General features: G+C 29.6%; 1 protein-coding gene across 1 annotated transcript; it reads left to right on the top strand.

Annotated features, from left to right (window-relative positions):
* The first annotated feature begins 11,801 nt into the window (after window positions 1-11,801).
* Window positions 11,802-14,871, top strand: LOC124840307 (uncharacterized). Its single transcript, XM_047316347.2, has 3 exons — window positions 11,802-12,475; window positions 13,125-13,472; window positions 13,563-14,871. The coding sequence occupies exons 1-3, from the start codon at window positions 12,053-12,055 to the stop codon at window positions 14,178-14,180; spliced, it is 1,389 nt and encodes a 462-aa protein (XP_047172303.1). The 5' UTR covers window positions 11,802-12,052; the 3' UTR covers window positions 14,181-14,871.
* Window positions 14,872-15,252: the final 381 nt, after the last annotated feature.

Raw genomic sequence — 15,252 nt, 5'->3', positions numbered from 1 at the left:
AGACTTATATTTGAAACGCAGTCAATTTATGAATTTTAAGTCCACGCGAGAGACCATAGTCAATTTAAATTCCTCAAGAGAATGTATCTAAAAACTAAGATAAAAATATTAAAGACAACTTATAAAATAAAAATATAATTTTAAAAATGGATAATTCGTTTTGAAAGTCACTTCGGTTTCAAGAATATGAATTTTGTAAGTATAATTTTAATTTTCTATTTTTCACAAAACGGAAGTCATATTTGATACATATTATTTCGGTTCATATATTTATTTTTATACTGAAATTATACATAATATATTATTATTATTTTTTAATGAAGTCATATTGTTTAAATACAATTTAGTAAAAAGAAAAAGAAAAATTAGAATGATTTGGATGGAAATTTGGTATTTTGAGATAAAAAGGTGTTACAATAGATGAATTTAATGTTTGAGCAGGACAGAAATTTTCTGAGTAAGATACCATTTAGAGATACTCTTAACAATTGTTACATAAATATCTGTAGAAAAAACATAAACTAAAAAACAAAGTAAGGTGCATAAGTATGAAGGTACCATGCTTTGATCTATCTGGTCATCATTGAATGCGAGATTGTAACTTTTAAATCCAAATAAGAAAATGTTTGTCACTGAAAAACCCAACCACGTTGGTCATGCACCAGACTTGACAGCTACACAACTTGGAAAAAATAAGAAAAAGAAAGAAGAAAAAGTTGCCCACATCTTCTCACTTTTCAACGGGATGTCTTCTTTTTCCTCTTCTTCGAAGATTAGTTGTAAAGCCGAGCCCACCACATCAACAATATCGCTCACTTTAGCTCTTTCGATTTTACATCTGACTAATATGTTTAGATGAATCATCGTATATTAAAAGTATTATGGTTTATTTTCACACATAAAATTTTTGTTAGAATAACTTTTTGTCAGTGTATCATGGTCGAACATCTTTTACAAATCATTCATTCATTTAGAGAAAAGACTTTAGGTAATTCTGAATGTTTTCGGTCCAAATCCTTTTATGGTTGCAGTCTAAATTGTTTGAGTATAATTGATAAGTAATCGACACTTAAGTTAGTAATTAATTTGAGAATGATAATAAAGTTTTAAATTTTAATAAATATACAATTATTTATCTTCTTATTTTTTTACTTTTATTTACGGATTTTGAGATGAGTTTCATTATCCATTATCTAAATAATGTTTACTAGTAATCTTGATTAGAGGAGATGTTTAAACATGATTATCATTGTAGGTTGTTCGTTCAGTCTCGCATTTTCTATGACAAACGGTATGCATGTTAGTTATCTAAATCATGTAACGCTTAGTGCTGACACAAAACTATTTATCTAATCGTCTCCTTTTGGAGGTCTCATTCGGTCAATCCTACTATACAACCGTTTGACTATACAATATAATTTGTATTCTAAGTATGAGTTTAAGTTCTATATAAAAAACTAAAAACATCATATAAAATTCGTTAACCTATTATCATAAATTTTGAATAAAAAGTAACGTTAATATCTTGTATAATTAGATTCAACTGTTATTGCTACTATATCTCCGGGAGAAGTTCAACCAGGAGTATAACTAAAGTGAACATTTTTGCTTATGTATTTCTCTTTTAAGACCGAAAACCTGCGTGGCACGTGCTGTAGCGCGTAAAGAGGAAGGTTGCTGGCAAGAGGAAAGAAACGATAGCATATGGTTTTGGGACCCAAATGGAGTCTCTGCTTTAATGTTCGAGCTGATTCTTAAATTATTATGCTACTCTGATACATAGCACACTGCAGCACAACATGGATTCCTTTTGCTATTCTAGTCAAAACCAACAAACATAGATGCAACAAGATGGGAAAGAATATTTCAACATGCCAGAGTTACAAAGAACTCACTAACATAACATGCATTTCCAAAAGGAAAAGGAAAAAAAAAATCAGAGTGTAACAAACGAGTGACTACTTCCATGTGGAAACTAGTACCAGCTCTCAGAAACCTACCTTCAGAAAACCCCCCATTAATTAACCAGCTTAGATCCTGTTATAAAGACACGACCATAACTCACGTGCATTTCTTAGCATGATGATTCACCAACACAATCATTGTTTCATGTCTAACATCATAGTCTAATTTAATTAAACCATTAAAAACGTCACAGTTTAGTGTTACACTTTTTTATTAGTTGTTTGCAAAAGAATACACAAATGAAGCCATTGAATGTTATTCCCACATAAGAACGAGAATTAACTTTGAAATTATTATTATGAAACACGAGATGGTGTGGTTGTGGTAGATAGTTATATTTAAGTGAGAATTTGAAGAGGTGTTAGAAAGTTAATGAAGTTATGTGCAGAGGTCAAATTATAATTAATAATGATATGTGTAAGCTGGCTCACTTGGATCACTTATGGTTGTAGACAGTGACAATGTGAGAGAGTTTTAATTAAAATAAGCTTATGAGGAAAGTGGGAAGTGTTAATGCAGGTTTAGAAGTAGAAGGGTGCAACATCAAATCTAAGTGAAGGGGGGACTGGAAAAGGAAAAATCCTACTTTTTCAAAGTTATAAACAAAAATATATAGAAGATGAAGAAGGAAAAGGTTGTTGGGAAGAGAATGCCTTTGTCGATAAGGAACAACAATTTTGTCCACTGCTTGGATAAAAATGAGATTGGCCCACTAATTTCCAATCATTTTATTTAGTTGCATGCCCCCACATCACCTTTATAGTACTCCAATTTTCAACATTATACCAACTTTATATTCCATTAGTATTTCCACCATCTTAAACATAATCCGTATGGAATGTGTTTACACACGAAAATAAAATATTAATTACACACATTATAATATATAAATCCATATACATCTTTATTTTTAGTTGAATTTTATTTTTTACTTTAATCATTCTCTGTTAAATAAAAGATTCTGGTTCTTTACTTTATTTATGAAAAAAATAAAATATCCACGAGTACATGGTTTGCATATTCATGGTCATCTCACTTTAACATCTCTTACTCTTCGAGTAAAATATTGTTTGTTCTGGACTAAACCTTCATAAATTTCTTATTAATTAAAAATATATGTATATAAACTGAAGAGCATCTTTTATTTTTATTTTATATGTGACTTTTTTTGTTTGAATCCTAACATCAATAATTCTAAATCATAAAATACTTATTACTGTAAATTCTATTTTTGTTTTGTTTAAAGATTAATTTGAGCATGACATTGATACTCTTAAATATTGTGTTCTTTTTTTAAATAAATGTGAATTATATAAAACACTTTGTTTAATATTTTGTCTCTATATACAATGATTTTTAATCTGTTCTCATACATATCATACATTTCTTAATTGTTAGTCCAGTACATATAACGCATTATTAGCTTAATCTCATGATTACTTTAATTCTCACATGTACAATATCAAATTCAAAATATGCATAGAGAGAGAAGCTATATATTTTAATATTTCTTTAAGCAAAATATTAGAATTTAGAATTCATACAGTTATTAAATTATATGATTAACCTAAAAAGCACTAGTTCATTGATAACTGGGTTCGTTAATTAACAAAGTAGGGGTTACAATGCTTTCTGTTTTTGGACTATGGGAATCAGCTTAATTAAACTAACTGATCTCATCTCAACTCAGAAACCACACACAATGTGCTAATGAACATACACAAACACCATAATCCTGAGTTTTGTATGTTTAAAATTATGGCAATATAAAAATTTGAGTAATATTTTAGTAACATTTAGTTAAAACTAAATGACAAATTAATTTGATTATGTGATTAATATGAAACAAGAATGAACCCAGATATAATTTAATAAAATATAAAAAACTATTGGCTATCATGAAAAGTTATGATAAAGATAAAATAAAACTTAGAACGAACAATTTTGTGAAAATTGATTAATAAAAAGAATTATGATAATAAAAAAATTGATTTATATATATTAATGTGTGAAAATTAGTGTAAAGGAGTTTTTAATGGAATAACTTAACTTATACAATTATCATTAATCACGACTTCTCTGTTCAGTTGTTGTTTCAAAATCATATTGAAAATTACAACTGTAGAATTTTAAAAAAAAAATGAAGAGACTCCAAACCAAATTCGCATCATAGCCATGCCGTCAAGATTGTTACCGTTATTATTGAAATAAAGCTACTTTTGTAAACTTTATTTGTTGAAAAGAGGGAAACGAAAAATATATAAATAAATAAATAATGGAAAATGTTAAACGAAGTCAAACAGGTGTTTTTAAAAATAAAAATAAAAATAAAAAACGAATTTTTTGTGTGTATGCATATTTTTGGTTTGATTTGATAGGAATGAGAAGATTTTGGTGGGAGATTTTGTGAGGGTATGTGATTAGTTGGATGCACCGAAAAGGATAAAGTTAAAACGCGTTTATTGGGCCCCAAAGCCTTAGAAAATTATGCTCCATTGTTGATTATTCTTGTGTTTGATGTTTTTCCATGCCATAAATAAAATTATATCACTTTACCAATTCAATTTCAAACTCTATCAATACATGCTGTCTTTCATTCTTAATTTCAAATGCACTTTCTAGTTTTGGAAAGTGTAATTGGACATGATTGTTTAAATACTATAAAATTGAAAGAGAGCTTCAACAAGATAAAAACACTAAAGTATTGTATTTTCATATATGTTTATACATTTTAAATTACAAAGAAGAAAAACAAGTCTATCTTCTTACTTTCATTTTTTCTTTCCTGGAATACAGATATACCGATTCAAAATATCGATTGTTTTAATATTTATATTATTACTTATTTTACAATTGGCATTAGAGTTTTAGGATAAAATTAAATTTGTATATTCATTTTAATTCTTAATTAATCACGTAATTCTTTCTGTAATTATACCTAATACATAACCATGTGATAAGGAATCTGGATGCATCTCAAAGAAAAAAAAAGTGTCAAAAATAACTTTGACATGAATTAATGACATTATATATTAAATATAATTATCACCTTTTATCAATAATATACCAAAAAAAAAGGTACATAGAAGAATAAAAAAATTTAAAAAAATAAAAAAACAATAAGCTATTCTTTTCAAAATTACTAAGAAAATTTACGAGTAAAAATGTAAGGCATAATATTTTTCAAATATAATATCATATACTAAATTAAATAAAAATTTATGATATTATCAAATAGTTTATATAATAGATAATATTTCTAACATGATAATATATAATTGATGTTCTCATAAATATTGTATTAATAATTATATTTTGATTTAATTTTATAAAAAACTTTAACTCCTAACATTTTTAGCTCAAACTTTACACTTTAGACCGAAATGTCTTAGTGTTTGTCCTCCTCAAGTTAAATTGAAATGTGCTTATAGAAAGCATTTTAAAACTTATGCTACTAAAATGCACAATAAATATAATAATACATAAGCGTTTCTAATTTAATTTGTATATATTATTTATATTATGATTATAAGTTTTTATCTAATGGACCTAGACCTGATTCATATAACATAATTAATTTGATTAAGTATACTTTAACTTAATAATATTTTATCAATTATTAATGTTATGTCCAATACGATTTCATCCAAGCCAATATTTCAAACATGTGCGGTACATATATATTATAACACAATATATTATGTTAGTATAAGCAATATTTTATTAATATTTATAAATAAATTTAAATCTTTACTATTTTCTAAATATACTAATTTTTTCACTTATTTTTCTACTTAATTTTTCTTGGTTCTATGGATTATATGAATTATGTAGATTTGAGAGTGTAATTTTACAAGAGTTGTTTCTTAACAGATGTGTAAAGAAAACTTATAAGAAGTCACAACAAAACTTTACTCTTTAAAATGAGAAAATTTGACATGAAACACAAATTAATAATATAAAGGAACATATTTTTTAATAATTTTTATATAGAATATTGTGCTTTATTTTTATATTATTATTTTTTAATATATATATATATATATATATATATATATATATATATTATTCACTGTTTAAATTTTGTTTTAGTTTACCTATAAAAAGTTTGAGCTATATAGAATATATTTATTTATTTATCAAATAATTAATTAAATTAATTAATGTGAAGACAATTTAAGATAAAATGTAAGAACAAAAAAAGTATAATTAAGAATAACATAAGTTTTAGTGGTGAATTTTGAGTATTTTATTATTAAGATGTTACATTTATAAATAGGAAAGTCCATCGTTTAAGTTTTATTTTAAAAACATCATCACTTTGAATATTTTTTAGTCAATTTTTGGAAGCTATGCAATGTATGAGTTCTAATTGCATGTTGTCTTGTGAGATTAAGAGTTTCTGAAATTTTATTTTGAAGTAAAAAGCTTGATATAAGTAATATAAATATCGGGATAATGGTTACTAGTGTGTAATATAAGATGACTATTTGTTGATCTGATTTGGTGTTTTGTAGGTAGTGAAATTCTCATGATATAGTTTGGATATTATTCTAGAACTACATGTATCTTCAAATACGTATAAAAGTATAGAGTACAAAAATGGTTTTATATTGATTTTTGAATTAATATAAACTTTAAATTTTTATATCAATTTTAAAAATGACATAAAAAGTTAAATTTTTAAATTAATTTCAAAATTAGTATAAAAAATGTATTTGAGAAGAGATCTTTCATATGTATGAACCAAATTTTTCATCAACCAATATAAAAAATAATAAAGTTAACTATCACGAATCTTCTATCTGATATCCTTAAATGTTGGATAGGAAGAGGAGGAATATAACACCAATGAGATCTAAGTCTAACCACATAAAGAATCGATATCACTCTTCACTCAAAACCTCAAAGTCAATGAATTAATTGGTCTTTGACCTTTATATATATAGTGTTCTACTTTCTCATTTTTAATTCAATGTGGGATTTAGACTCACATTTGAAATGCTAACAATTTTCTCCTTTTAAGGATGAATCCCTTCCACACTGGTACACTCATCTCTAGTGGAAACATTCAAGTATCCCTTTTCGTACAGCTATTCATCTTAACAGGACACGCTTACCTCTAACCATTTTTTCATGAAGACTTTCGATATAAAGATTAGTACTCATTTGGGTCTGACATGACTCTTATATCACTTGTTAGGTTTATTAGAGCGAGTGGTTCAAGTCTTGTGACCAGACTTAGATGAGTACGTCTCTCCATGGTAAGGTGAGACCCTGACAGGTGGTCGGTGATAGACAACTAGATAAATCATGAGAGGTAGAGATGCTCAGTGGTGTGACCATGGGTGGTGAAAGAGAGCAAGAGATGCTCAATGTAAACCATAGTGTATTCAAGGATAAAAAAACCTTTTGTTGTAAAAGAGGTGTCCTTTGTTTGAAGAAAGGATTGTTAGGATATAAACAAAGTCTCACATTAAATAAAAACAAGATATGAACATAAGTTATATACACATAAGATACCTTCATTGTTAATAAACTTTTTTGAGTGACACTAAAAACAAGGTGAGAACTTAACCCAGAAAGCAATCTAACCAGTATAAAAAAGTTTTGTCCGTGACTTTTTTATACCATGTTACATAGACTTAACTAATGAAATTGAAGTTTTCAAATCTACAAAGCTTAGATTTGGTTACTTAGATTTGGTTACTCGAGGCTGTATAAATTGATACTAATTAAGCATACGGACAAGTGAAATTTTATGTGTATATATGAAGTTTAGGATGCAGTAAAATAAGGTGTTTTTTATTTGAGGTCATGTTACACGGTGGGCGTGTATGAAGTTGATAGGACCCACCATGGTGTGGTTGATGATCGAGAATTAAACAGGAAATTTGCATGATTGATCTGTGTAGTCACTGATTTCGCAGCTATGGAATGGAACAAGTCAAGGAATCATGAAGAGTGAAGGTGCGGGTCCCTTTGAAGGTCGTCTCGCCACAACTTCCTTCACCACCCACCTTTCTAACTGCCAATTCCTCCTCCTCCAACCATGTTTCCAAATTCAAACACAACCCATACTCATACACTTCTTCAATAACAACAACGAATCTTCACTCACAACCCATCCTTTATTTCTTACTTTCTCTCTGCATAAACAAAAAGTCTCAACAAGATTCCTTTCTGTTATTCAACAACTCTATAGGTATATCCAGTTAGTTACAACTAACACACTCTTATACATAAACTCATTTTTAAATTCAAACAACAAACAATCATCAACTTTTACTACACGTACTGGATTCAAATATATCTAACTTTTTCTTTATCACGTGTGAAAAACATATATAATACCTTATGGTTGAAAATTTTATCGTCAAAATTACAAGTTTAAATACATAATACCCTAAAAAGGGATTCGTTTATAATATTTATATAGAGTACTTTTCGTTTCACATATTAACTAATATTGGAAAGTAAATTTATTTTCATCTATGAATAAAAAATTCTTTCTCACCAGAGCTTAAATGATTAATTTCCTTCTTAGATAAAATTAAATGATAAAACTTAAAAATTCATATAGACAATTGATTTTAGTATCATCAAAAAGTTTATTTTAATTATATTACTATTTATGTACTTTTTTTGCAGTGGCATATAGATAGAAAGTATATTTTTTTTTTACATATTAGTTTTTATATTGATTGAGTCTTTATTTGTTATATTTATTATTAATAATAAAAAATATCTACATACTTAAGGTTTTTGTTGGTTAATCATATTATACTTGTTTAAATTTAATTATAAATAATTGATGTTTAAGACTTAATTTAAACATCTAATCTAGTGTTGATAATAACACTTAGAGTTGATTAGATGAATAGATTAATTTTAATTTTACATCTTTACAATACTATTTTATAGTATTAATTGATTGATTATAATTTATCAAAGATTAAAATTATAATAAATCATTTACGTAAATAATTAAAAATTAAATACTTTAACGAGATTTAGAAACATAATTTTTTTATGTAGTTTACACGAGGGATGAATTTCTCAAATCGACATCCTATTATAGTTTATTACATCAAGTTCTCTCAATCTGTCAATCAATTATTTTACCACGTGTTCAATTCAGAGTTTGATTTCTTTTTACCAAATTATTTCTTCTTTATTTTCAACTCTACTTCGTATTTATATGCAATATTTTTTTATTTATTTAAAATAAAATATCCAATCTTATAGAAAGTTAAATTAATAAATCAGCGTTCTATAACTCAACCATGGCGATGTTTAATACTTCAACTTAAAAATTATTTTATTGTTAATAGATTTGAAAAAAATTGTAATATTTTAAAGTAATGGTAAAATGACACACATTTATATTTATTTGGCATACATTATAATGATAAAATGATCATAAAAAAAAATATTTTTATACTTTTAAGAAGGAAAAAAAATGTCAAATAAATATAAAAATTTTGCATATTCAAAATGTCATTTATTTATTTATATTTAATAGAAAAATAAGTGATAAATCTAATATTTGTGATTTTCTTTTATATGTGATTCATCTTGTTAACGTAGAATTTCAACAACAAGACTAATTATTATGTAATAATTTTTTACCCGAAGCCCATCAATTCAAAAGTAACAAAGTTAACGAATGAGTTTGGCTAGAAAATGATTATAAATTAACCTGGAAGTACATGTTAAACATGAATTAGCTATGAAAATGACTAAATATATGATCATTTTAGCTATACTTTAGTCACGAAATAGTTATATTATATTTAATTAAAATAAATTATTTGATTGGATCGTGACCGGGAATAAGAAACCTGATATTTTAAGAAATCTTTCGCAACAAACTTCATGGAGGTGTTTGGTCTGATCATTTTTTATTTGCTTCTCAATATTGGTAGAGATTTTATTCCTTTGTTTTGTAGTCTCTCAGCAACACGTGAATTAAATTGTAACATAGGAGCGAAGAGATCACGTTACCAGCTACTTATTTTTTGGCTACATTATGATGCAATTACTTAGCTTTAGATTATATTTTTAATATATTTCAGATTCCTGAATTGAGAAGATATGGGAAGGATTCTTGATACTTTTTCAATTCACATTAATATAATAAAATATCTATAAATATTTACCAGAAAAATTGTACGCAGTAATTTTCTTTTGAATTTATCAAAACAAATAAACATTATAGTACCTCAAAATTTGTAAATCCTACTTAAAATTAACTCGTTAGTCTTAATAAGCACCTCAAAAATACTCGAAATCGATTTGCATTCGTTTGAGAATCGTGAATTATAGTGTTTCAAATCATTAATCTATCATTAGTACCCAAATTGCATAACATAATATGCATTCGTTTAATGAAGTTCATTACATATTTTAGGGATTATAAGAGAATTTAGTAATTCTTTTAAAAAAATAATCATTTTATGATCAATGGCAAGTAAAAAGTACGACTTTTTATGAGTTTGAATTATTAAAAGACATAATAAAAATTAATTAGAAAATAATACAAAATAAGACAGTGATAGAAATATATCATTTAACAAACTGATAAATAAAGTGATGTTTTGTCATAAAAATATTAATCTTTAAAAAGATTCTAATCAAGAACAAATAGAATCCCTTCTTTTAAATATACATATAACATAACTCCAAAATATTTACATTAACTTTTAATACATTTATATATATAAACATGTAAGTTTAAGAAAATCTAAAAAAAATAAAAAATCCTTAATATAAAATTCAAAACAAAACACATAAAAATAACATTAGAAAAAAATAGGAGTTATAAAATCAAGTTTTTTTATATAAATTTACTTAACAAATTTAACATAATGTAAAATTAAAATAAAATTATAAATTATTTAATTTCTTAAATTATTTTTCGATATTAATGTTTTTTAAATTATTTCTTTCATAAAACATTATAAGAATAAAAAAAATTGAATTACAAATATTTCTTTTCAAATACTTTCTATATATGTTTGAGGATATCATATCCTCCTTCAACATCCATGTGTCATTTCATTTTTTTTTCTGAGTAATTTTTATTATGACTCTTAAAAATTTGAATTCAGAAAAAAATTATACTCTTTTAAGATTTTACTATAAAAAAAAATGTAATTAACATTATTACCGGAACAACTCTTAGTTGCCTTGAATGTCATCAATTATCTGTTCCTCCTTTATATTGGATGGAAATTGCTTTGGTAAGACTTGAATCTCTCCTAAATTCGAAGGTATTCTTAATTTAATTTATGCTATATCTAAAAACGTTAATACATGTTTAAAAACTGAAACTATCGAATAGTAATTAATTGTGTACCAAAAAATAGTAATTAATTTAAATATTTCATAAGGTAAAAAGGAAACATACTAAATTACTATATATATTATATAGAGAGAGATACAGACGCAAATGAATTTGAACTAAAAGAGAGCTTTATTTAAAAATATATTAAATTACGGTATATTTTTATATTACTTATTTCTTAATTGATTCTGAAAACTATTGAATAGCAACTGTTAATTTTAATATTTTTTTTATTCTCAATTCTTCCATAGAACTAAATGGAACTCCGAAAGAGAAAAAAAAGGAAGGTGCGTTAGGAAGAGATACCCATTATTACAGCAGGAAAGAGCGTTTAAATGATAAAATGTGGTAAGAGGATTTAATGAAAATGAAATCCATGTGTGTAGGAAAAAAGAAGAAAATAAAAAAAGGTAAATATTCCGCGGTTGCAACTGCTAGTGCAACTGACCAAAAAGAGCTATATAATATTATCACAACCTTTCAGCCTTCCCATAAAGCAGCAAATAAAATACCATTCTCTCTCTGTTTCGCTTTTTCGTACGCCCACAAACCACACACACTGCTCCAAACAAAACTCACTTCCTCCCACTCTTCCAAAACCGTTTTCTCACTCTCTTTTTCTATATCTATGAAATTCTCTCTTTTTCTCTTTCCCTTCTCTTCACTACTCACCACTTCTTCCTCACCGTTCTAGGACTGCTTTCTTTCTCTCTTTCTTTTTCTTTTTTACTCTCTCAAATGGAAAATAAGCAGTCTTTCTTCTCCGCTCTCAAAGACGAGGTCGTACGCGGCCTCTCCCCCTCGCGTTCTCGCTCCAAGAGCCCTGCCCGGACCGCCTCCCCCATTTCGGGTCTCCTCCGCCGCAAGAAGCACAACCCAGACTCCTCCGTTGCGAGATCCGCCAGTCTCCGCCCGCTTGGTGAGACGCTCACGCCTCTTATCGAGGGGCCCGACCCGGACGCCTCCGAAAACGGGGATCCCAAGCGAATCGGGTCGGGTCTCGGACACTGGATGAAGGGCCAGCTGTCACGTGCCCCCTCCGTGTCTTACAAGAGGTCTGATCTGAGACTCCTTCTCGGTGTCATGGGCGCCCCACTCGCTCCCGTTCACGTGTGCTCCACCGACCCCTTGCCTCACCTCAGCATTAAAGACACTCCCATTGTGAGTTCTCAGTCATATCGCTTCTCCAATTTCTCTTTTTCTCGAACATGCTTTGGTGTTTTGCTGTTTCTTCGGTACTTTACAGTGAATGAATTCGTTCCTTCTCTTTCTCTCTCTCTCTCTCTCTTGTTTGGATGTTTGTGTTTTGGATTTTTGGTCGTTTTCTCTTCGGCTACTCATAATATGGCTTTTCTGGTAACTTATGTAACGTTTTACGCTCCTTGTCGTCTTTTGATCCCGTGCAAGATTCACTCTGGGATTTCTAGTTTTATCTCTTGTTCCAAGTGTTTGGCTGAAATCGTTAACCAGGGACACACTCAGTCACGTGCCTCCTCTCTGTAATTTCACTTTAAGAGTGCCTGCTGAGAACAGAAATCTGGGATAAAAATAGTTAGAATAGGGAGGGAAACAAGAACCTTTAAACCCGGTTGTGTATTATGAGATAGTTTCATTTGGTAATAACTCAAATAATTTTCTTAAATTGATGCATTGAACTGTTTTGCAGTATAGGGGGAGAAATGGACCTCTTCTTTTTAGAAAATTAGAGTATAAAAAGTGTTGTTAATTGTTAATAGTGAAGTTCAATGGTGATAGGTTAATATTTTTAACTATTTTTTGGGTTTTATTTTGTTCATGGGTAACCTTGCAGGAAACTTCTTCTGCCCAGTACATATTGCAGCAGTACCTAGCAGCGTCTGGGGGGCTAAAGTTGCAGAACTCTATACGAAATGCTTATGCGATGGGAAAGGTTAGAATGGTGGCTTCTGAATTTGAAACTGCGACTAAGGTAGTGAAGAACCGAAATTCATCTAGGTGTGCGGAGTCTGGCGGATTCGTGCTCTGGCAGATGAATCCGGACATGTGGTATGTAGAGCTTGTAGTTGGGGGTAGCAAGGTTCATGCTGGCTGCAATGGCAAGCTTGTCTGGAGGCACACCCCTTGGCTCGGTGCTCATACGGCCAAGGGACCCGTGAGGCCTTTGCGGCGTGCTCTTCAGGTTGATTTTGTTTTAAAATTTGCAACTGCACATGTGCCGCTTGTTCCATTTTTCTCTGTAATTTCTAAGTGTGTATATTTGTTTGATCAGGGTATTGATCCTAGAACCACTGCAAGTATGTTTGCCGATGCCAGATGCATAGGAGAGAAAAACATCAATGGTGAGGATTGCTTCATCCTGAAGCTTTGTACTGACCCTGAAACATTGAAGGCTCGGAGTGAGGGTCCTGCTGAGATCATAAGGCATGTCTTGTTCGGCTACTTCAGCCAGAAGACTGGTCTTCTTGTTCACATTGAGGACTCTCATCTGACGCGCATCCAATCTAATGGGGGTGATGCAGTTTATTGGGAGACCACAATCAATTCATTCCTCGGTGATTACAAGCCTGTGGAAGGTATAATGATTGCCCACTCTGGGCATTCTGTGGTAACCCTTTTCAGGTTTGGGGAGATGGCCATGAGCCACACTAAAACAAAAATGGAAGAGGCCTGGACGATTGAAGAGGTTGCATTCAATGTACCGGGTCTTTCAGTTGATTGCTTCATTCCCCCAGCTGATTTGCGAACAGGGTCTGTAAGCGAAGCTTGTGAACTTCCTCAGGACGACAGAGGAAAAAACTCATTAGCAGTACACCGAGCCAAAGTTGTTGCACTGGAGAAATCACATAATTGCAGTATTGATAACATGATCTGGAAGATGGAAATCTAACGTTGGGGTAGGATCAATTCAAGGCAATTGTTAATAGCAGTCACTAGTTTTTGACTACTAACGTTTAGAGGTTAGAGTAGGGGGTTCAGTTGGTTCTTTTTGTGGAAGTTTGTTCATGCCTCTATATAGTTCTGTAAATAGAGCATAAAAATTCACGGGTATTATGCACACCTGAGTGAATGTTTATACTCAATGCAGAATCCAACTATGGAGTTGGAGCTCGTTTTTCCACTTCGGAATAGAGCAACTGGAGGTTAATTTTAGTTTACCTTCCATAAACGAGGTAAGGTGGCGAAACTCAGGTATAGTGGACCCATTAAACTTTTGTTACTTAGCAACATATCTAAGCGTCGATGGTGGTAATATTAAAGAGTCCACCATCGACCTCAGCCAGTTTGGCGCTAACAGCTTCTACATGGTGTGGAAGTTATGTGCTTGAAAAGGCAACGTGGGTGTTTTGCCGAGATAATGGAGTAGGGTTACAGGAACAATGCTCAGTCTATATTGATGTACCAAACATCTCTTTTATATTTCCGGTTGTGTTATGATGTTATTTTGTCAGTTCTCCTGATAATGAAATTGTCAGAGAATGAATGCTCGTGATGAATATGTCACTCCTTACATTATGTTTTTACATAGTTTCTGTGTGCTTGTAAATAGTAACCATAATTCACTTTAATTTCTCATTAGAGATTATGGTCTTGGGTATTCTCCCAAATTTATTTATATATGGGAAAGTTGTGTGCAAAAGAAAAACGGAATGGTACCACTGACTAGAATCGTCAAGAACAGTAGTTATCGAGTTTTTAGTATATACTAATCGCATTCTGGGATTCAATCTTATTTGCGGGCACATCAGTCCAGTGTGTCTATTATTGAATCACATCATCAATCATATATTGATTAATTAAATGTTCGTATCAAATTATATTTATGAAGGTGAGACAGGGGACGTTGTAATGTCGATTGTTTACTCATTTGTTAAAACTTAGTAAATGTGCATCTTAGAACTCCCAAATTGCTAAATTTAAGTAAGCATATCAAATTAATGATTGTCAGTGCAAGGGATAGT

The sequence above is a fragment of the Vigna umbellata genome, chromosome 8 (assembly GCF_029865625.1).
Source record: "Vigna umbellata cultivar VRB3 chromosome 8, Vumbellata_1.0, whole genome shotgun sequence".
In the NCBI taxonomy this organism is placed as follows: Eukaryota; Viridiplantae; Streptophyta; class Magnoliopsida; order Fabales; family Fabaceae; genus Vigna; species Vigna umbellata.
Note: the sequence above shows the minus strand (reverse complement) of the source record. Positions and strands in the feature narration are given on the sequence as shown.

Coding starts and splice junctions, on each gene's coding strand:
- LOC124840307 (XM_047316347.2), top strand. CDS start 12,053: ATGGAAAATAAGCAGTCTTTCTTCTCCGCTCTCAAAGACGAGGTCGTA. Junction 12,476..13,124: donor GCATTAAAGACACTCCCATT/GTGAGTTCTCAG, acceptor GTAACCTTGCAG/GAAACTTCTTCTGCCCAGTA. Junction 13,473..13,562: donor CTTTGCGGCGTGCTCTTCAG/GTTGATTTTGTT, acceptor TTGTTTGATCAG/GGTATTGATCCTAGAACCAC.